Source organism: Neovison vison, chromosome 14, assembly GCF_020171115.1.
Source record: "Neovison vison isolate M4711 chromosome 14, ASM_NN_V1, whole genome shotgun sequence".
NCBI lineage: Eukaryota > Metazoa > Chordata > Mammalia > Carnivora > Mustelidae > Neogale > Neogale vison.
In genome coordinates, this window is record NC_058104.1 from 1002840 (window position 1) to 1025186 (window position 22347).

General features: G+C 58.3%; 1 protein-coding gene across 1 annotated transcript in view; it reads left to right on the plus strand.

Moving 5' to 3' along the window:
• The window catches only part of LMF1 (lipase maturation factor 1), an 84486-nt gene that overhangs the window by 31029 nt on the left and 31110 nt on the right, over positions 1-22347 (plus strand). Inside the window, exon 4 of the mRNA XM_044233599.1 lies at positions 17030-17178. Within this exon, the coding sequence (XP_044089534.1) occupies positions 17030-17178 (149 nt within the window). The remainder of the gene's footprint in view (positions 1-17029; positions 17179-22347) is intronic.

Sequence of the window (22347 nt, forward strand, 5' to 3'; positions counted from 1 at the left end):
GTAGAAAGACCACTACAAGCAGTGGGGGAGACGAGTCCTCCCCTCTCCTTCCCCAGCACTAGCAGTTGCCTTTCTGAGGCAAGAAGAACCATCGCCCCCAACCATCACCCCCATGCTCTTTCCCTGCCAGGTAAACACTAACGCGTCCTGAATCACCCTGAGCGGCTGAGAGGCCAGAGAAGGGCTTTGGTCTTCAGACACCACTGCAGCCACTGGCTGGCCTGGAACCTCCAGAATCTGGTGTGTGTCCCTGGAGCTTCCTGGCTCCAATGCCCCATTGTTGGATGCAAGAGGAACCCAGCGTCGGCGAGCCTGACCTTTGCCAGCGCCAGTAACAGGGAGAGGCATTGTTAAGTTAGCCCGGAGTAGCAGCTGTGTGCCCGTTTCTTTTGTAAATGCTTTGATATTTTAAAACAGAAATTTTAAGCAAGGAGGCCGTGCTTTGTTGCTATTACAATAGCAGTCCTTGTGTGTGTGGACTCGTTGAATGGAGGTCCTGATACCGGGGCTGTTTCAGTGCCCTTAATAGTTCCTAAGTGCACAGAACACATCTCTTCTCAGCGGCTGGTGTCCTTTTCCTGCGGGGAACTTCACAGCTCTTCCGGAGGAGGTCCCTGTGCTTACTGTGGTCGTGCTGGCAGGTCACAGATCTACATCTCTGGGACAAGGCGGAACACCGCTGGTTTTCCATCTGGCTTTAGCCTCGGCTTTAGCGAGCGGCTTTTGAGCATTCAGAAGACTTACCTGCAGACAGGACTGTGATACACTTTTGTGCCACATCCATTCACACTGACTTGGCCTCCAGACTGGCTGCTCCCACTGTGGGACACGGCCCCAGGCCCACCTCTGTTTGTCTCCACTTCCCCCTGCCCCGATGTGGGTTCATATGTGTATGTCGGTTTATCATTGATCTGCCTGTCCTCCTCCCTGAGAGAGTCAGCCCATGAGGGCCGGGGCATCGTGGGTCCCCCAGCATCACTGCGACACACAGGATGGGGGAGCTCGATCACAGCGTGGCTGGTCACGGTGAGGCTGCACGTGGGTCCGCGCTCACATGCCATGAGGAGGCAGTGGTCTGGGTTTGTAGAAGTGGCTACGCATCCTTATGTTGTCATTCTTCTCTAGACCACCGGCAGCTCAGGAGCCCTGCTTGGTGTGGTGCCTGACGTGTTCACGGAGAAAACCGATCAGGGCGTTCGATGTCCCCAGTGCCATGGCTCTTGAACTCAGACCACGGGCACAGCTGCACCATGCATTCTGGTGTGTGGGACGTGGCTGCGTTGACGCACACACAGCCATTCCTGGGGACTCCAGGGGCCTCCGTGGCATGAGAGCCTCAGGGGTGGGAATGTGGCACCTCTTCCTCCTCCGTGCTGTGAGCTGCACATAAAAGATACACAGAGCAAGATGTCCATGGTGCACCGATTAGACCCGACCAGACGCAAAGCGCAAAATGGAAAACCAACCACAGAGCAGGAGGTACATGTGAGGTCCCGTGTGAGGTCTGTGCTCCTCGGCACCAGCCGAGGTGAATTCAGGGTTAACAGTGGCACGGCCGTGCTTTGTTCCCAGGTTGCAAGGCGAGAGGTGGCTCTTGTCCGGGGTAGAGCCCCCGGTATCCTGTCCAGGGGCAAGGCCTTGCGAGCCCGCTGCTGACCTGAGGCTGTAGCTTGTACCTGGGAGAACCGTGTCAGCAGTACTTGTAAACGATGATATGGACCTAGTTTCTGACTCACAGAAATGTTGCAGAGAGACGTGCAGAGGCCGCATCAGCCTTAATCTTGCGTCCCTGCAGGTGGCACGTAACTGGGGTCAGACAGACATTGGTGCTGGCAGGGCTGTCGACTGAACCAGACCATGGTTGGGCTTCTCCAGCTTCCCCACCGGTGCCCCTTCCCACCCCGGGGCCACACTGCACTCTGTCGCCGCCTCTCCTTGGGCCCCTCTGGTCTGCGGCAATCTGCAGGACCTCCTTGGCTCTTCGTGAGCTTGATCATTCTGGGCAGTTCTAGTCCCCATATTGGCTCTGATGCCCCCACACTGGGTTTGTTTGGTGTTTCTGGGACAAGACGGGTCACAGAGGCGAGGTGCCCTTGTCACCGATTGGGTGCTGACTTGCACGACTTGCCTCGGGCCTAGATCACCTGGTGAAGGTGTGTTTTCAGGTGTCTCCTCCCGTGGTTCCCTGTCCCCTGGAAGCCGGTCACTGGGCCCGGCCCATGCCCCAGGGGAGGGAGGACTCCGCTCCAGCCCTGGAGGGCATCTCTCGGCATCACTGGGAATTCCTCAGTGAGGAAGGTTCATGTCGGCTCCCCACATCTTCACCAGGGCTCATGTCGAGTGGGGCACTGTTCCAGAAGATGGGTGTCAAACAATATGTGGCTGCACATTACAGTCATGTAGTCATTAGAAATTGGGGAAGTTTTTGGTTTTTATTTATTTTTTTTTTTAAGATTTTGTTTATTTATTTGACAGAGATCACAAGTAGGCAGAGACGCAGGCAGAGAGGAGGAAGCAGGCTTCCCGCTGAGCAGAGAGCCTGATGCGGGGCTCGATCCCAGGACCCTGCAATCATGTCCTGAGCTGAAGGCAGAGGCTTAACTCATTGAGCCACCCAGGCGCCCCTGGGGAAGGTTTTTTTTTGAGATTATGCAATTGTCCTATTTTTTTCCTTCAAGATTTGCCCGCTGATTTAGGCTTCCCTGCAGCCGTGATTACTGCGATGTTCTGGAAGTGATTTTTCTTTCCCTCATTCCTTCTTTGGAATTCCCCTGCATGGAAAGGCGGTCCTTTCCCCACCATTTATTTATCAAATTCTAGTTTGTGTTGCCGTGGCCACTTGCAAGTTCTCACAGAGTAGGATCCCGCATGAGGAGGACCTGCTTCGCTGCTCATCGCCCAGCCGTGGGTGTGGGAGCCCCAGGGCTGGCTGCTGCGGCCTTTTGGAGTCCCCCCTCCTCCCCTGCCTGACTTCCCAGCCCTACGGGAGCTGTGGGCCCATCCGGAGACGTCCCTTCTGCTGCCGTCGTTTCAGCTCTTTCTCCCTAGGCCCTGGTTCCCTATCACAGAGAACAGCGTCAGGCGCCACAGCCCAGGTGCTGGGTATGCTCGTCGCTGGCAGGGTCACAGAGGCAGGAAGTATGTGAGCACTTAGAGCCCAGCACCGACAGGCTGGGAGCGCCCCTCAGACCCGGATGCCCCTCCGAGGCCCCGGGCTGCAGGAGAGCTGCCCACTCTGCTGGCGCCCGCGCCGTGATGCTGGGGAGCCAGCTGCGTGGGCACTGATGGGGCTTCTCAAGTCCACACCTGTGCCCGCGTCGTGGAACCTGCGGCGGGGGTTCCCAGGGGGCTCTGCACTGCTCCTCGGCATGCTGTGAGCCGGCGACAGCTCCAAACGGTAAACACGGAGCAGTAAGGCCCAAAGAGGCCATCGCAGCATTTGTAAATCTTGGAAAAAGCAGGCAGGGATGTGTGGGCAAGGCAAACAGAAACTGTAAGCGTGGAGCGTGCTTATCACTGTGCAACGTCTGCACACTCATGGCCATGTGGTCTGGTACACGGATGTGCTACCTGTGATGTGCTTGTGTCCGGCCCGCCCATGTGTCTGCTCGCGGTGCGCCAAGGGCTTGCGAAAGGCGTTTCCACTGTGTACCCGCGCAAGAGGACCTCAGTGTCGCAGGGCGCTGTCCTCCGCGGAGGCATTTATGAGAGAAAGTGCAAACGCGCCGGAACAGCGAGCCGTTCGCTGAGCGGTTTTCGGGACTGAGAGCCCGTGACATGATTTGGCCAGGAGTTGTGGGAGGCAGTCGTTAAACCAGCAACGAGCGGGGGTGCTGGGGAGGACTGTCTGCAGCAGCCCTGGCGTGGCTGGGCAGCTGGGTTCCAGCGCAAGCCCACAATTCAGCACCACCTCTCGAGGACAGCGTGGCCACACGGGTATGGCTTGGCCTTTTCCAAGTGCATGAGCCTCTGGGTCGCCGGCCCCGCTTGACAGTTTTCTCCGGCAAGCCTGGGCGTGTGTGGAAAGACTGCGAGGGCTTTGCCACTGTGTTTGCGGCAGGAGAAAATGGAAACAGCCCGAAAGGTTCAGCCACAGAGAATGAGTTAAAATGACATCTCTGTGGATTACTAAACGTAATATTTAATGATGCAAAAATATACTTAAAATATATTAAAGTGGGTTTTAAACTACGTGTACTCTATTCCATTGCTACTTCTGAGAAATCCTTTAAAATGATTTTGAGGTACATGATCAGGGAATTAGACTTATCTCTAGGTGATCAGGTCACTTTTCTTCTTAGGTCCACTTTAACTGAGCATGTTTGCTTTCCATTAAGAATTAGTAAAGTTGATAGCATTAGTTTTAATAAGTTGGTTCTAGTAAAACACGATCAGCGTTAGATGGAAGGTGAACAGCAGAGGGACCACGCTCCCAGAAGGCCGTGAGGAGTCCGGCTTGGGACAGGGAGGGCTGGAGAGGGGAGCCACTGACACTTTGGCTGGGGGCTGTAGTGAGGCCCACTCCCAGCTAGGGGCCTTTGGCTTGGTGGAAAGTCCCTTCCTTTTCTGGGACTGGGGGCTTCGTGGTGTTTATGGCTAGAGGCGGGATATGGATGGGTTCAGGGGCCTGTTCTGAGTGTGGGGGCGATGGAGGCCTACCCCTGCTGGGGATTTGGGAGGAGTGGAGGTCTTCAGAGGATGGCAGCGTGTTCAGACTAGGAGTAGACTCGAATTTGTCTCTCCTGTTGGCCAGTCTGAGGTTGACCTGTGCTCTGTGTCGCTCCCGGCAGGATTGAACACAGTCTATCTAGGTCCTCTTGGTGGTGCGTGGAGAGAGCCCTTGCAGGTGTTGCATGGACAGAGCCCCCCACCAAGTGTTGCGTAGAGAGAGCCTCCCCAGGTGGTGTGTGGAGACGGCCTTCCCAGGTGGTGCATAAAGAGAGCCCCCCAGGTGCCCCACAGGTGGTGTGTGGAGAGAGGCCCCTAGGTTGTGCGTGGAGAGGGTCCCCCACGTGGTGCGTTGAGACAGCCCCCAGGTGCCCCATAGGTGGTATGTGGGGAGAGGCCCCCAGATGTCTCGCCGGTGGTGCATGAAGACATCCCCTGCCCCGGTGGTACATGGAGAAAGCCCCCCCACCCACGTGGTGCGTGGAGAGGAGCTTCCCCCGCAGAAGGGGTACATGAAGAGAACCACCCAGGTGCCCCCCAGGTGGTGTGTAGAGAGGGGCCCCCCCAGGTGGTGCATGGAGAGAGCCCCCGAGGTGCCCCCCAGGTGGTTTGTGGAGAGAGCCCCCGCCCAGGTGCCCCACAGTGTGTGGAGAGAGTCTCGCAGGTGTCCTATAGGTGGTGCATGGAGAGCGCCCCCCCAGGTGGTGTGTCAAGAGGGGCCCCCCCAAGGTGATGCATTGAGGGAGCCACCCCCAGGTGGTGTGTGGAGGGAGCTTCCTCCAGGTGGTACATGGAGGGATCCCCCCCAGGTGCCCTGCAGACAGTGCGTGGAGAGAGCCCCACAGATGCCCCACAGGTGGTACGTGGAGATGAGCCCCCCAGGTGGTACGTGCAGAGAGCCCCCCAGTTGCCCCACAGTGCATGGACAGAGCCCCACAGATGCCTGCAGGTGGTGCATGGCGACATACCCGCCCCCGCCCCCCGGTGGTGCGTGGAGAGAGGCCTTCCCAGGTGGTGCGTGGAGAGAGCCTCCCAGGTACCCCTGCAGATGGTATGTGGAGAGAACCCCCCCCCAGCTGGTACATGAGACCACCCCAGGTGTCCCGTAGGTAGTGTGTGGAGAAATCCCCTCTGGTGGTGTGTAGAGAGGGTTCCCCCAGGAGGTGCATGGAGAGAGCCCCCCCAGGTGTGCGGAGAGAGCCCCCAGGTGTCCCTCAGGTGGTATGTGGAGAGAGTCCCTCCATGAGGTGGTGTGTGAAGAGAGCCCCCCAGGTACCCTGCAGATGGTATGTGGAGATGGTCCCCCAGGGGGTGTGTGGAGAGAGGTACCCCCGGTGGTAGGTGGGGAGAGGCCCCCAGATATCTTGCAGGTGGTGCGTGGAGACATCCCCCCAGGTGGTGCATGGAGGGAGCTTCCCCAGGTGGTGGATGGAGAGACCACCCCCCAGGTGGTGCGTAGAGAGACACCCCACCCCGGTGGTACATGGAGAGAGCCCACAGGTGCCCCACAGGTGGTGCATGGAGAGAACGCCCCAGGTGGTGTGTGGAGAGACGCCCACCCCGCCCCGTACATGGAGAGAGCCCAGAGGTGCCCCGCAGGTGGTGCATGGAGAGAACCCCCCAGGTGCCCTGCAGGTGGTGTGTGGGAAAGCTCCCTCTCCAGGTTGTGCATGGAGAGAGCTGAGGGCCCAAAGAGTGGTCTTCTAGGAAGCGGCATCTAGGTTATCGTGGGAGAGGCTGGTAAGGCAGGGAGATGGTCTGCTGGAGCCACTGAGGGAACCCAGCAGTGGGTGTGAGTGAGCCTGAGGGAAGGATTTGGTGCCTGGGATCTGCAAGGGCAGTCCACAGAACAGGGGCGGTGCTCACTGTGGCCCTTGGTGCTTCGTCGGGCCTGGTGACTTTACTGCTCTCCTGTCCACTCTGTCTGTGCTCACGTGTTTCTGATTTTGTGGTTTTTGATGGCAAGAAACTCCCTTCCATCTGAGTAAGAGCTGTGTGATCTGCATCAAGAAAGGCCCAGGGCTTGGGGATGAAAGCTGTGACTCAGGAGACAGGAAGCTGATTCTCACCACGCCAAGTGGCTCTCCACGCCGCAGAAGCTTCTGGACTCCCCACTGCTCGGCCCCTTCCTAAATTCTAAGCATGTATGTGGTTGTGTTGACTCAGGCTGTCACTTGTTGTCTGGGCCCAGCCTGCCTGGGCACAGTACCTGTTCCCACAGCGTGGCAAGGTCAGCGCCCGCCACTTAGAACAGACGCCCTCATGCAGCCCTCGCGCCCGCCATTCGGTTACTTGGCTTTAAGACCCGGATTGAGTATCCATAAATGGACAGTTCTCTTCCCTTTTTTCCCTTTTGATGGTGCCCAAATCAGCAAGTATAGTCCTAATCCCAAGGAATATACTGACGGGGGCACACCTGGTGTGGGTGTGAGCAGCGGGTGGCTTCTGTGTCCACATGAGCTCCATGGTTTGGGAGCAGGACGCCCCCTCTTACATGGTCACCAAACGGGAACAGAACCCTCAGTCTTCGTGAATGTGGCTGCCGGACCCCAGGACCCTGGATCATCCCTCCCCTTTCCTTGGGCCCTGCAGGCTGGCATGTGCGGGCCACGTGGCCGCAGTCTGCTTGCTTCCAGGGGCGGCGCTCTCCCCGTCAGCCCACCGTGGCCGCCAGCCCTCCGGCCCTCATCCGCCTCCAGCTCCTCACCTCCTTTGGGCAGCCGGCCACCAGACAGAGGATGGGGCGACGAAACCGCTGTTAGAGCTTCGCCTGAAGAGTTTGGCTAGCCTCGCCAGGCTCCCGGAGCCCTGGCTTTCAGCTGCTCTGCTGCTGTCCTCTTCTGGAAAACGCACGCTCACTGTGCTGGTGTTTTTAAAAATCTTGTGTGTCTCTCTATAAAGTGTAATGGCTTTCCTTCTGAATGTCTTCTTAAAAGACATATTCCCATACTCACTGTAAGCTTGGCTTCTAGAACAAACGGCAGTTTAAAACCCTGCATTTCACAGCCTGGTAGGATTTGTGGACATGCTGGCAGTCAGTCTAGATGTCCCAGCAGATGGGAGAAGGCCCTGCTCACTGAACTTAGGGTTACGTGACTCTGGGAGTGTGCAACAAGGGTTTGCTGTGCCGGCTGGAGCGGACTGCAGGCCGCGCTGCTCAGGAACGCGCCCCCCGGCGCAGCCCCCTACAGCAGCACCTTGGAAATGTCGCGGGGGTTCCAGCAGGTTCCAGCAGGTTCCAGCGTTGCTGGCCGCCTCGTGAATAAATACCTTGTGTGGGGTTGCTGTGTCTGGAGGAGACCGCGGTGTGTTCCATAGCTGTGGATGCCCTGCGGCCCCCGGGCATCCAGACAGGATTCTGCGAGCAGCTGACTGCCTCCAGCCCTGCCGTCCCCTGCCGGTCGCTGGTGGGCTAGCCATTGGCTCCAGGCGGCATCAGAGCGGGGTGCCTCACGGGTGCGGGGACTTCTCTCGCTGTCGGTCAGAAAGCACAGGCTACCTTCCCTCGCTCTGCGATGGTGAGATCAGCAATGGGCCAGGTGTTACCAACCCGATCCGTTCCCAGAAAGTTCTCCGTCAGCAGCACCGGAAAGTCCGGCCAAGGTTGTACAGAGTGTCTGGACTCAGCCCCCCAGGGCCCGCCCAGGGCACATGCTCTCATTCTGTCATTCTGCTTGCATTTCTCTGCGATTCTTTTTTTTTTTGCGATTTTTTTTTTTTAATTGAATCAACTTTCCTTCTTCAACTCCTTGGTCGCTTGAAACCCAGCTTCTCCGGAAAACTCAAGATAGAACACTTAATCTTTCCCTTGTCAACTTCCAGGAGAATCACTGGTCCCTAAGTGCCCTATAGGGTTCCTTTTAATGTCATTTGCGATTGCTGCCAGTGCCTCTTGATAGTTAAGCTCATTTTCTGTAGATTTTTTTAAACTTTCTGTGTAGGCAATCATGGTTTTTTTTTTCTATGTCAAGTCTTAGAACTTTTTTCTTATTTTTACAGTGGCTAAGAATAAGTGTTACATAGGACGTTTTAAATCATGTCATGAAAAATTTTAAACATGCCAAAAGAGCTTAAAGGATTGTGTGGTAAAAACCCATATATGGACCATCTAGCTTCTACAGTTTACATTTTACTAGCTTTTTTCCTTTATTTGGCTGATCTCTTCATCTCTCTGTCCATCTGTCAATCCACAATCTGTTTTGATGCGTTTCAGAGTCTGTGTCCCGTGACCCACATACTTGCCCTGATCATTAACTTCAGCACCGCTGGTCGCTCGCTAGACCGGAGCGCTGTCCCCGACAGAGTTCACGTGCCATGAGACACGCAGATCCTAAGTACACAGTTTTAGTGTTTGGCAAATGCGTACACCTGTGTAATTTGCTGTCAGGATGTAGAAAATTCCCGTCACTCCCGTGTATGCGAATGGAGGACCCTGTCTATTGTGAGGTGGGTCTGTCCGTACCCATGCTTTCCACAGGGAGGGAAGGTCTGCTTTGTGCCTGGCTTCTCGGCCACTTTCCAGAGCTCCTGCTCAGCTGGTACCTCTCTGCAGACAGTGTGCCTGTCCGTCCCCCACTGGGGATCCTTGATCTTGGTGGCCTGTGGGGAAGGGCCATCGTTAACAGGGTATGTCTGAGAAATGAAATCAAAATGACCCAAATGAAAGCGGGTCTTCGGTAGCTGACAGTGGGGAGCCATCTCCCGCTTTCTCGTAGGCTGCAGTGTTCTTCATAGTGACGTTTTCTAAGACTGTGTCCCGTGCTCCCAGGCAGCTGATCTGTCCCCCAAGGGACGCGAGTGCCTTTTCCTCTCGCTTGTGCTGGGCTGCTCCAGTGCTTCCTGTCCTCCGAAAATCCTTGACTGTCTCCGCATTCTGTCTCTGCGGACGGTTTGGGTCCTTGCCGTGTGAAAGCGTGGGGTTCTCGGTTCTGGTCTCGGAACACAGTTGCGGGCGGTGGAAGGGTCTGCATTCAGTCCGCGGTCTGCTCGCCTCCACTGTCTGGCAAGAAGGCAGCTCTCCCTCACCCAGTCACTCCTCCAGACCTAGCGCCGTGTTTTTCTCCGACTGCGGGGGAGGGTTTGTCTCCGGTTGTCGGCAGTCTGACTCTGTGTGGCATTTTTTGGACGCTGTCTTGTGATTCTCTGAGGCTCCTGAATCTGTACCTTTATGTCTTTTACCAAATTTGAGTAACTTCTGCCAGTATATTTTCAGGTTTTTTTCTGCCCTTTTCTCTCCAAGGTTCCAGTGATGTGTATGTAGGACCGTCTGATGGTGTCCCCCACTTCCTAAGGGTCTGTTCTTTTGTTACTCAATCTTTGAAAAAAAAATCTAGGGGCACCTGGGTAGTCAGTCAGTCCAGCATCCTACTCTTGGTTTCAGCTCAGGTAGTGATCTCAGGGTCCCGGGATCGAGTCCCGTGTCGGGCTCCCTGCTCAGTGGGGAGCCTTCTACCCTCTGTCCCTTTGCCTCTCCCCTGCTCGTGTGCTAAAATGAATCTTAGGAAAAAAAAAAAAGATCTGTTATTCAAGTTGAATAACTTCAGTTGAGCTATTTTCATGGTCACTACCTTTTTGTTCTGTGTCCTCCCAGCTGTTACTGCATTCATCTAGTAAAATTTTAATTTCAGATATTTTCTTTTCCAGTTCTAGAATTTGTTGGGTTGTTTTCTTGTAGTTCTGTTTCTCTGTGCAGTTTCCCTGTCTGTCCATGCCTCGCGTGAGTGGAGGCGGGAGGTGCGTGACGTGCAGTTGGGGCGAGCGCGTCGATCAGGAGGCTGTGCTGGGACACGCTGTGGCCCAGTTGTAAATTTTACGTTCTGAGAAGGCGGCATCTCCGCAGAGACTTGACCAGAGGGGCCAGGAATGGGCACTGGGGGCAGAGACCTAAGGTGGGCCTGGCCTCCAGCGAGGGAGGAGAGCCGGGCTGGAGCGGAGGGGTCGGGGGAGACTGTTCGTGGGGCGCCGGCGAGTTTTGCCCTCTCTCTGCTGGGGCCTGTGCGTCACTCGTGTGCTGTTTTCCTCTGGTGATTCACGTCAGCCGACTTAGCTGAAGCCCTTCCTCCGTCGTACACTGACCCTTCGAAAAACAAAAAGCATTTCTGGAAACCTGCCCTGACGGCCTCAGGGATGTGGTGCCCGTGGACATCACTGGCCCTTCCCCTCACCAGACCACCCCCAGGCTTCTCTGCGCACAGCCTGGAATCAACACTGGCCGCCGGCAGTGCCCGCGGAGTCCTCGTTCTGTGCCTGACGCCTGCCTCTCCTTTCCATGGCCCCGTGGAACGTACACGCTGCCCAGAGCGGGGTCTGTGGAGTGGGCTGCGCCTTAGTGGCCGTCCTGGCTTCCAGACCCGGAGCTGCCGGTCACCTCATGAGAGGGCCAGAAATCTCTCCCTCTCAAAGGGGAGTGAGGCCAGTCCTACTGCGTGTGGGAAGGGGGAGCGCTGCTGTGCCCAGTGCAGTGACCCCAGGGGAGACCGTGTCTGGGGGGCTAAGGCTGCAGTGCCACCTGACCTTGGTCCTGGGCACACAGCAGCTGGAGACGTGCGTGACCCCTTCCTGCTGTTCAGAAGAGCTGACCCTTGCGTGGCTCCCGGCACGTTTGCCTGTGCATACAGTAAGTGGATGTGCCAGCCTTGTGCACCCGCCAGGCCTGCCCTCCTTCGGTGACGAGGGCGTGCCCCTCAGCAGCTTCGGGGATGCCCAGAAACCGTACGCACGGAGCACGTGGAAGATCGGGAACAGTGGAGGGTGAAAGTGGGTCACGCCGCAGAGCATGTGGGACGAGTGGCCCGCCTCCGCGGGCACGGGGCCCGGTGTGCACACAGGCGGGCGCTCCCTCCGCTGCACGAGGCCACGCCATGCGATGCCCACAGATACAGGGTGTGCCTCAGCGGACGCGCCTCCCAGGGCACAGCAGACCTGGGGCATCCCTGCTGCGGCAGCCCCGGACGGCGTGACCTGCACGTCTTCAGCATCCTGACAGGCTGCTCTGAGACAGGCTCCGGCTAGTTTCCAAGCGCAGGAAGGAAACAAAAGACAAAGGAATGGTAGTGCATCGTGCCCTTCAGCCGGATGTATGTTAGCTATTTGGAATATATTAATCCTAAGAAATCTCTGTTGCTAGATCTAATTTCCGTGGACAGGAAGCATTTTCATATTTATCCAAAACCAGTAAAGCTAGCTAAGGTCATTACTGAGTTTTGTTTTCGGGCTAGCTGGTGACACCTGCACAGATCTGAGCAGCAGGGGACACCTGGGGCTAGGAAGTCTGGTTGCCATGGTAACTGAGTATTAACCAGCACCGTGACAAAGTGCAGTGGACGGAGGGTCGCTGTGTGGGTGTGCAGGTTACAGAGGTCACATCCTATTCCCTGCAGTGCCCAAGGACATCCTCACAACACAGATTAACAATTTTCTAAATGATTCATAATTGGGAGCATGCAGTTTAAAATGATTTTATTTGAAGCATGAAGCCTTTAACCGACTCTTCCAAAAGTATCCACTTGCTAGAAAATTCACTCCTGTTCACGATTTGTTCACTACTGGACTTAAATCCTGCCTCCGAAATGTGGAGTCCCCGGCTTGCCTCTCCTTTCAGAAACCAGGCTTTGTCTCCTGGACTAACAGCCAGAGCAGAGCCTCTCAGGCCGCATTCCCCTACTCGGTTCATGCTGGTTCTAGGGGATTCTTGGGGAGACCCACCTCCAACCAGGCCAGGGCTGGGGGAGGCAAGAGTGTGGGCCCATCTCTGAGGTGAGACTGGCATCAGTACCACCCAGCCCGAGGACAAAGGACTGTCCCCAGTCTGTCCCCTTAGGGCAAGGTCGGTCAGCTCTACAAGCCATTCTGATGGCCTAAAGGGGTCACCAAGGCCAGGCCCCTCAAACGGTGTCCTTTCCTGCAGACACGTGACACATGCTGGCTGTGGCTGGTTGCCACGGCAGGGGGATATTTGCATGGGTGAAGGCATTGGTACCCGTGAGAGACAGGGTAACCCCAGAACCGTGTGGGGCACTCTGTCACCCCCACACCATGGAAAGGGCCCCTTGCGTCGCCGTGGCCCACAGCCCTTTGGTGCCACAGCTGGACTGTGCACAGCTGACTGGTGGGCTGCTTCATCACTCCCCACCCTGGCGGAGGACCTCAAAGGTGGAGAACGCGGCGTGGAAGAGCTGCGCGTGCTCTCTGGGTGCCGCTGGGAGCCCCAGGCGGCCGCGGGGGGGGGGGGTGGGCGCCGTGCAGGAGTGACAGCCCGTCAGAGGGGAGGCGTCTCTCTGCCTCTTCCCAGTTTCTAACCCGAGGCTAATGGGTTTCCTGCCCCTCCTGTGGATGGCGGCTGTCACTCTTGAAGGATCCGTAGGTGCCACGCTTCAGTATTCTAAGCAGCTGTAATAAATTTCAGGAAGGTGACGAGCCCTCGCTTGGTACCGTCTCTGCCGAGCGGCCGTCTGCAGCTTGCACCTCGACCAGGTCTTTCTCCAGGCTCAGAAGCAGCTGCGCTTGTGCCTCATGGGACCTCGACTCCGGACAACCTCCTCAGAGGCCTGGTGCAGGCCTCCGAGCCGCCCTGGCCCCGCGAGCCCCTCGCCAGCCAGAGCACGTCTGCTTCCCACCGCGAGCAGGCAAGGCCCGGAGAGGCAGCCAGGGACCCCCACCCCCATGCCGTTGGCCTCAAGGCGCCGTGCCCTCGGCTGCTCCCCGGTCAGCAGGCACAGGTCGGGCCTGTGGGCGCTGGGTTCTCTGGGTGTTTAACAGAAGAGCACCTTCACTCTCCACCTGTCCCCAAGTAGGGCAGAAGCTCGGTGCCACTGGTATGCTGGTTTTATTTCAAGAGCAGGTCCCTAAGATTAGCCAGAGGCGTGGGACGCGGGGCCACAGACTGAACCCCTGTGCTGCATGTGTGAGGGTCCACGTTCAGCACGTGCCGTGGGGTCTTTCCTCAGGCTCCCCGCAGTGGCCTGGCAGACAAGAGCGTGTGCCCCATAGTGTGAAATGCTAGCTCGGTGGCACCAGCCAAGAGAGCAGCGCCCACCAGCCCAGGCCCCACAAGCCACCCACTGACTGCAGGGCTCTGGGCTGTGGCTGCCCTCTGACCTGGAGGACGTGAACAGTGGTGGTTGGCCCCAAGCTCTGGGCAGAGCTACATCGGGTTCATGGTCCCAGCAGCAGCCCTGGGGGGTTGACCCTGCAGCCTCTCTTGAGTGTGGTCCAGCCCTGGTCCCACCGCCTATCTGGGGACATGGCCGAAGAGCTAACATAGCTTGGGAGCTGCCCGCCGGCTGACAGCTGCTCTGGCAGTCACTGTCCAAGTGTCAGGGTCAAGAGTGCCGACCCCATTTCTCTGAACTGGAGGACTCCCCCCCCACCCCCAGTTCACGTGGAAGCTTCCCAAATGTGGCCTGTTCACCGCTTGTCTACACTATTGCAAATAAGCCAGTAGGTTTCTGGAAGTGGCCATTCCAGAAACAGGCAGCTGCCTGGACCTCAGGCTTTGTGGCTTCCTAGAGGATGTCAACTAGCCATCCCCCCAAAGCCGTGTGGGACCACACATCGGCAGCACCCCTGAGAGACACCCGAGGGGTTGGAGCCTTCTAGGGTCACCATGGAAGCGAAATGTTTTTCTTAAAGATTTTATTTATTTGTGAGAGAGAGAAAGAGAGAGTTGTGGGGGGTGCAGCAGAAGAAACAGAATCCCAAACGGACTCTGTGCCGGCTCCATCCCACGACCCTGAGCTCGTAACGTGAGCCCAAGTTGAGTCAGACACCGCCCAGCCGACTGAGCCCCATAAGCAGGCATTGGCACAGCAGTGCAGGAGCCAGTCTGCAGTCTCCCGTCCGGAAAAGGGTCTGAGTACAGGTGGAGGAGGCGCAGGCGCCCTCCCCGGGGGACTTGGCGCTGCGGTGAGGCCGCCGTGGGGTCTGCGGGTGGTGGCGCTCAGCACTTGCGGTGGGGAGCCCTGTGTTGTGGGGCCCCAGCAAGCGTGGGCTGGGCCGTCCTCTGCACCTGGCCACGGGGCTGCAGGAAGCCAGCCATCCCGGCATCTGGTTCTGGGGACGCCGGCCCACCGCACTGGGCAAGAACGGTGCTGCTCCTTGTGCCGCAACCCAGTCTGCTCGGCCTTGACAGGATCTGCAGGAGCAGGGGGGGCTCTGCCAGCGACATTTTCCATCCCAGCGGTGTCGGCGAGTGCTCGTGGCCCAGGGGCCAGCAGCCAGTGACCTAGTGGCTCCAGCCGGCTGGGAGGGGTTGGCGAGGGGCTTAGGTGTCTCCACTGTCCCCGAACTCGCCAGCAGGGTAAGGAAGGTTCCAGCAGGTTCACAGGAGGCAGGAGGGTGGCTGACCCCTGCCAGTCCACGTGAGTCCCCGAGGTGGCTGTGTATCCCTCACCCGCCCCGTCACCCGCTTGCCGGCACTTGAGTGGGTCTCTGGGCTCCGCCATTTGCACATCACTTTGACTGGTGTCATTCAAACAGCGTGTTAAAATTCCGCTCGGCACATCTGTGTGAAGTGTGGTGGCAATTAGAGAAGGCGGGCCTGTGCTCTGGGGAACACTCTGCACCCGCGCCAGCGGCTCCGAGTCTGCCAGGGCTTTCCCGTGAGTGTGGGCAGCACCAGCCTTGTACTGGGGGCCGAGCAAATGTGCCTGTGACCATGGGGTTCTAGCGGACGTGCCCGTCTCTGTGGCTTGCCAGGTTCTGCCCAGAAGGCCCCATACCTGCCTGCTTGCTGGGCCACTGCCCCAAGCCGCTGCTCCGTGCTGCGGGGCCTCCCGGCTCCCTCACACTCTCGGCACGTGGGCGGAGGGCCCGGAGCAGGTGGCAGGCCTCAGAGGTCTCTCCACGAGCAGAAGCGCCCCCTGGGAAGCAGCCGCAGCACCCGGTCACTTCCGCCTTCCGTGGCATCCCCGGGGCAGGAGGGACATGGCTTGGGAAACAGTCCGCGTGAAGCGAGCCCGAGGTTGACAACAGCCCTCTCTCAACACAAGGCTGGAGAAACTGTCACAAAGAACAAAGTCTATTTCTTATGCTTGAGACAAGAAAGGGAGTTTGAAGCAAGTTGTAAAGCAAGCTCTTTCAGCGACGTGAACGAGAAGGGAACCTTGACCCCAGGTGCTCTGTGTCCGGAATCCCCAAAACAGACTAAGTGCTGAGGCTTTCTGCCTTTTTCCTCTTGGAGCTTGGACAGGAGTCAGGTCTCCCAGCACTTAGTCACGGCTAGTGGACACCACTCACTGGGTCTCCACAGAACGGGGCATGAGTGCCCCTTCCTGGACACAGCCCCCACCTCACGTCCCAGCTCCTGAAGCCCCCCCGCCTCCGCACTGCCCAGGCTTCTGCCTGCTTCTGGAAGCCCCTCTGGATGGAGGCAGGGTGCATGCTGGCGGCCCCAGAGTCCCCAGCACAGGTGCCAGGCACTGCCTCACAGCAAACTGTCCTCTCCCGCAGAGGAGCGGGTTTGGAACTGGGACTTCAGAAATTCCCGAAGACATTAGAGTAAGCGGGTCCCCCCACTTTGTTATGAAAAGTGTCAAACTGCAGAGTTTCAAAGAGGGGGTGCGGTGAGACCCGCAAACCCACCACCAGGGCCACACTGGGCGTCCGCTCTGCAAACGTCAACCTGTCCCATGCTTTAACCTTCTGTGCATGTCAACCCGAGTTGCAGACCCCAAGAGCTGTCCGTCCAGCCATAAAACTCAGGTTCAGAACTCAGTTAAGTTTGTCTATTGGCTGTTTTGTTTTGTTTCAGGAAGAAATTTACAGTGAAGTACACATTCAGCTGTCTCTGATGAGTCCTGGCCCAGGCACCCCCTGCCCCTCACCCCCGCCGGTGTCACCCTGGAGGCTAGATGTCCGTTTCTCCTGTATCGGTTCCGCTCATTCTTGAGCGTTCTGTGAATGGGACCGTAGCGCACGGACGTTGTGTAAAGTAGCTTTCATGCTGCACAAGGTTTTTGAGCAAAGTGAGCTCCTAAGGGGCATGGGCAGCACGCAGAAAGGCCAAGGGATGGCAGCCTGAGATCTGCTTCAGGTCCCAGCTCTGGGCATGCTTGTGAGAACGTGGAGCCGCTGCCACCGCCGTGTGCACTGCTTGCTGCATTTCTCGGAGCTTCCAGCTCGCACCCTTGCATCCCGAGGTGGAGCTGGGGCCTCTGACGCTGGACCCGTGTCTCCCTCTGGCTTCCCCCTGCCCTAGCGCAGACCAGGCAGACCCTCCCATCAGGTCGTCTGGCCCTACACATCGTCACACCACCTGTGTGGTTTGGGGACCATGTAAGTTCAACTGAGTTTGGTGACTTGCTGCTCTGGAGAACGGCTGGTGCTAACGTGGCCCTTTGTGTTCTTTCTGTCCTCGTTGCAGGATGGGAGTCCCAGCTTCTGGAAACAGGATTCCTGGGGATCTTCCTGTGCCCTCTCTGGAGTCTGTCTCGACTGCCTACGGGGACCCCCCCATCCCAGATTGTGCTGTGGGGCTTTCGGTGGCTGATTTTCAGAATCATGCTTGGAGCAGTAAGTCGAACTCTTATTTACTATGTTTCGAATGCGTCGCAAAAGAGCCGTCCCTCACTGCCCTCTTGACTGGGCCGTGCCTGCTGGGCCCCTGCCCTCCAGGCCGTGTCTGGAGGGGCTCTCCATGTTCTCTGGCTGCTCTCCGTGCTCTCTGGCCTACCGTGAGTCCTTGAGATGCCCCCGGCCCTTTGTGTGAGCACTCTCTGTGAACGCGTCCCGACCCTGAACCCGCTGCACAAGGAGACTCACAGAAGAGTCCCCTGGCAGCTGCCCCTCTCCCCACCAGCCCTCCTGCTGGTTCCTGGGATTGGTTTAAGCCAGTAAAGACAGGGACAAAGCGAGACGTGCTAGAGGATTTGTGTCCCTCGGTGCCGTGGTTCTTGGTCCTGTCGCCTCAGGGAATGAAGAGGTCGACCAGACCCAGAGTGGTGGGTAGCAAAGTCACGTTCTCGAGCTAGAGTGTAAAGCTTCTGGAGAGGGCAGGGGCTGGGCTTGGGAGGGGTGCCCTGTGAGCTTCCAACATGGGGGTTTTACAAACACTCTCGAGGAGCTATCGTAAGCCTCCTGAGACTGGGCCCGTGGGTTGGCCGCTACGGTGTGACAGTTGGGGCTCTGATCACGTATTCGTCTGCCTGTTATTGTTCACGTGGTGGTGCTCTTAGGACCGGACATTTGGAGGCTAAGTGATAGTGGCCAGTGTTTTATGGGTCACTATTTTCTTTTGGGACGTCCTGCGAAAGTCCCCCCGCAGAGGCTGCAGATAGCAGGCTTCCGTGTCTCGTGCATGCGATCGAACGGGATGCTAGTGCGCTTTCGTCTCAGCTGTCCCGGCTTCTTGGCTTCATGTTGGGGCCCCTGGTCCTGACTACATACATGTCTGATGAGCTCCTAATAGCAAGGCTCACAGTCCCCGTGTCACCCCAGAGCAACCACGCCAGCTTCCTCCTGTCTGCGCCTGCTGAGTGCCATCTGCAGACGCGTCACTCTCCAGGGAGTGTCTCCCACAGGCCAGGCAAGTGGGCAGCACTGTCCACCCGCTGTGGCTGCTTGGCGCATGGCCATGGCTGCCTGCCGCGGAGTCTCAGCTCACGCCTTCTCACCAGGCCCCGGGCCCGGACATCCCTGCCACCAACTTCCTCAGGGCCCTTGTAGGTGCACGCATCTGCCTCCCGTCACCTTTCCCATTTCCAGAAGCGCTCTCTGAACCGTAGAATCAGGAGTGACATGTTTCCTTCTGATCCCCAACTGACGAGGCACGGAGCCTGGCAAATTGTGTTCACTTGCTCTAGCACTTCTCTCCTTTGGTAACGAGATCTGGGTTTTTATCCTACAACACTAACTTCTTTTGTACCGGACGCCTTGTCATTCAGGTCCGGGAAGTACCTGTTTGCTTGAAGTCTCCCCAGGGGCCGGGACCAGGGGCCAGCACGAACCCACAGACAGCCTGCTTCTGCCGTGCCCGAAACAGCAGCACCCCCCGCCTGTGTCCCCTGCAGTCCAGATGGCCCACAGTCCCCCCCCGTCCCCTGCAACTGACACTGGCTGTGTGCCCTGCATCCCCAGTAGGCGGCCTCTCACTCTCAGTCCGGGGCAGGGTCCGTGTGTCCCGTCTCTGACTCAGGCATGTCCAGCCAGTTCTCCAAGGAGCTGCCTTCTCCCCCACTGTGCACTTAGTGAGCGTGGTGTGGTGGACTCCCGGGGGATTCTGTGGCTGCCCTCGACAGATGCTCTGTACGTGGGAGTGTGTCCGCCTCCCCTCTGCTCCGCCCAGCGGCCGTATACCCATCTGGGGCTGCCAGTCATCGGATGCCCTCGCTCCCCAGGTCTGCGTGGCCAGCAGGAGTCTGTCTTACTGCCGCATCGCCCTCAAATGCTGAGCAGGGCCCGCTCTTGCTGGCGATGGGTGGTTCCTGAGCAGCACGGGTGTCTGTGGGCACAGAGGGCCCCGACTGCTTATGGGACCGCCAGGAGCCTGCGCTTACGTGTTTCCAGGATGCCAAAGCAGCTTCGTGCTGGTGTGGCGGCCGCCTGTGGTCTGCTGATGCCGCACCCGGGGCTCTCCAGAGCTGCCAGAGTACAGAAGCCGGGCGCCCCGCCTGGGACGTGGGTGCCTGTGCGGGAAGCCACAGGAGCATGCGTCCGGCTATTGTGTGGCCAGGAGGTGCCCAGCCCCGGGCAGGCGTACACGGCTGCAGGTGTTGGGAGCAGCCGTGTGTGGCCACGAAGGGTGCGTTCTCCAGACTCCACGTCCGCGTCACTACCAGGACGGCCGGCCTCCTCTTCACCGTTCCTTTTCCGCCACTGCGAAGTTCCCGGCTGCGTCTCATAGGACACAGTTAGTAGTGGGCTGAGGCTCCGTGCACATCTCCCACCTCATCTTGATTTTCTACTCAGCTGCCTTTAAAGATGATAGCATGGTGCTCGCTTCAGTAGCTAAAGATGATAGCGTGCACAGAGTTTCCGTTGCCGCAGGGGACCTGCCTGGGGCAGCAGTTTCATCAGGTGGGGGGCGGGAAGCCAAGGGCCCCATGGGAGCACAGCCAGGGTCGAGGCACGGGGCGGTGGAGCTGTCAGGGTGCTGGGCACAGGGCTTGTGATGCCAGGAGCAGAGCGGCCCCCACGGGGCCTGCCGGCACCCCCAAGCACCTTCCGTGGCATCGTGACTGACAGCTAACCCCAGCTGCGCAGGAGTTTCTGGGAAGAGGAACCGTTTGTGCTTCTGTCGGCGCACTGGGTGCTTGTCCTCCTTTGCGGGAACGGAAGCAGAGAATGCACGGGATGGGAGAGCGGCAGCCTGCACAGCACCTGCTGCTTACGAAGTGACAGGGTCGTGGAGGCTGCCAAGGACGGGGCTGCCTGCAGCTGGAAGCCCCGGGCCCTGGCCTGTGCCGATCTGGAGCCTCGGACACGGAGGCTGCGGTGACAGTGTCGTCCGCGGCGCTTCCGCTGTACCGAGAGCTCTGGCCTCCCGCGGTGGGGCGGCACAGCCTCCCCTTCTCAGGTCTCCCACGTGTTCATGCCGCGTGGGGCTGTGGAGGAGTGGTGGCAGTGGGCTGCCTGGCTCTCCCTGCACAGCTGGAGATGACCCAGGGCGTTGTGCGGCCCGCATCACACCGGACAGCAGACAGTGGGGCTGGGGGAAACAGCCGGCGCCCATTGGCTCTGCTCCACCTCACGTCCTGCTGGACTTCGGGGGCAAGGGACAGGAAGGAGGGCGCTGGGCACAGAAGGAGCCCCAAGGAGAACACAGCCTATTGCTGTTGGAGACCTGCGACAGTGCCCAGCTCTGATCTGACCGGGAGAACCCAAGGCCGTGCAAACCCTGACCGGAGGACAGTCTTCAGAGTCACTCCCCAGCGCTGTGCAGGGCTGAGGTCATGGAGTGCAGGGCATGGCTCTGCCCGGGGAGCACAGCCACTCGGCCTGCATCCTGGATGGCCCTGGCACAGGGGAGGACTTCTGGAGGGAACTGGTAACATCGGGCAGCGTGGGGAGGTTCTGGCATGAACTGAACATGACAGGTGCGCAGGGCCTCCGTGCCGTGTACACAGCTTTCCCGGGCGCTGGGGTGTTCTCGAAGTAAAAGGTAAACAGCTTACATACTTGTGTATGGAGGGGACAGTCCAAGAAGATGCTCTGCTCTCTCAGATGTGAATTACCAACACAGAAGAAACAAAAACTCTGCGAAGTGTCAGGAACAGCGCACCTTTCCAACTGTGTAACTCCGGGCCCAGAAGCCCTCGCCAACGCATTCTCTAAACATTTACGGCAGGAAGCGTGTAAACTCGGCGCCGTGCGTCCAGAGAGCGGACAGGAAAGCCTTCCCAGCTCAGGTGTGTGAGACGCGGAGGGCAAGGGCGTTTCGAGAAAAGAACGTTCCGGAGCGCTAATCTTCAGGAGCACCAACAACGTTTTGACCCGTTAGCAAACGGAGCCTGCAGCGCCGGAGTGGCGTGAGGCGTGGGCACCGAGCGGCCTTTCCCGGGACGCAGGACAGGGCGGGTGGGAACGCACCACTGTGGTTCAGCCAGTGACCGGATGCGGGGAGGTCGTCTCAGCCAACAGAGGGAGGACATTTGTTAACCCCAGAGGTCATGAAACATCCTCCGGCTCATGAGGAACAGGAGGTTTCTTCAGGCTGACACGACACAATGTCGGCCCCGTTCCTGCCCGGGGGCCTGCACTCTCCTGCCACGAGACACAGAGCACATACCATCATCACATCTGCTTGGCATCAGGCTGGAGAGTGTGGCTTCTGCAGAAAAGCGAGAGAACGTAACAAAAGCTCCGAACATGGGAAGAAGCACCTGTCCTCGCGGGAAAGGAGACCATGCATGTGGAGGGTCACAAGCTCCTCGGGGGGAACCACGCAGTCACCAGGGCAGGAGCCACAGACCCTGCGCAGAAGTCAGTGCTCTCTCCCAACACGGGCAGACGCTCTCAGGAAATGAAATGTTAGGCAGCTGCAGTCGTGCTCACCTGAGGTCCTGTCTCTCGGCCCATACCACCCAGGCGGCCTTCCGGAGCTGTGACCCGGCTGCTGCCAGTGCCACTGCTGCCGCAGAGGATCCGGGCCCAGTGGGAATGCTGCCCAGGGCCCTGGGCACAAGAGGCTACAGAAGAGCAGTGGCCCCCATGGTGTCTGGCGACAAGGCGATTTCTGCCTTCCCCGAATCAGACCTTTTCAAACGGGGACCACCGTGCAGCCTGCAAAGTAAATGAAGATCTGAGGCGTCAGTTCTCCCTGGAGCTCCCCAGCGGTCCCCCTGCCGCGCACCCTGCCGACACCCCAGCGCCAACACTCGGGGTCACATCTGCCTGGACACCCTGACAGACGAGGGGTCTGCTGTCGGTGACGTCAGGACCAACCCGCTGTCCGTCCAGAGCCTGCAAGGAGAAGGCAACATTGAAGGCCTTTTGAAGACACATGCTGCCGAGCTCTGGGACAAGCCAGAGCCTTCAAGAAGTCTCTGCAAAGATGGCACCGAACGCAGGACCCCAGCTGGCACCTAACCTGGGAGCCTCTCCTGGTGCTTTTTACTCTCTCCTGTGGTCATCTGTCCCTTCCTTTGCTTCTGTCTACGACTCTGTGATCTGTGGTGTCACTTCTGTTTTGTTCCTGTTTCCTAAATTGAGTCTGTGGTTTATCCCTTGTGATGAATATATTAA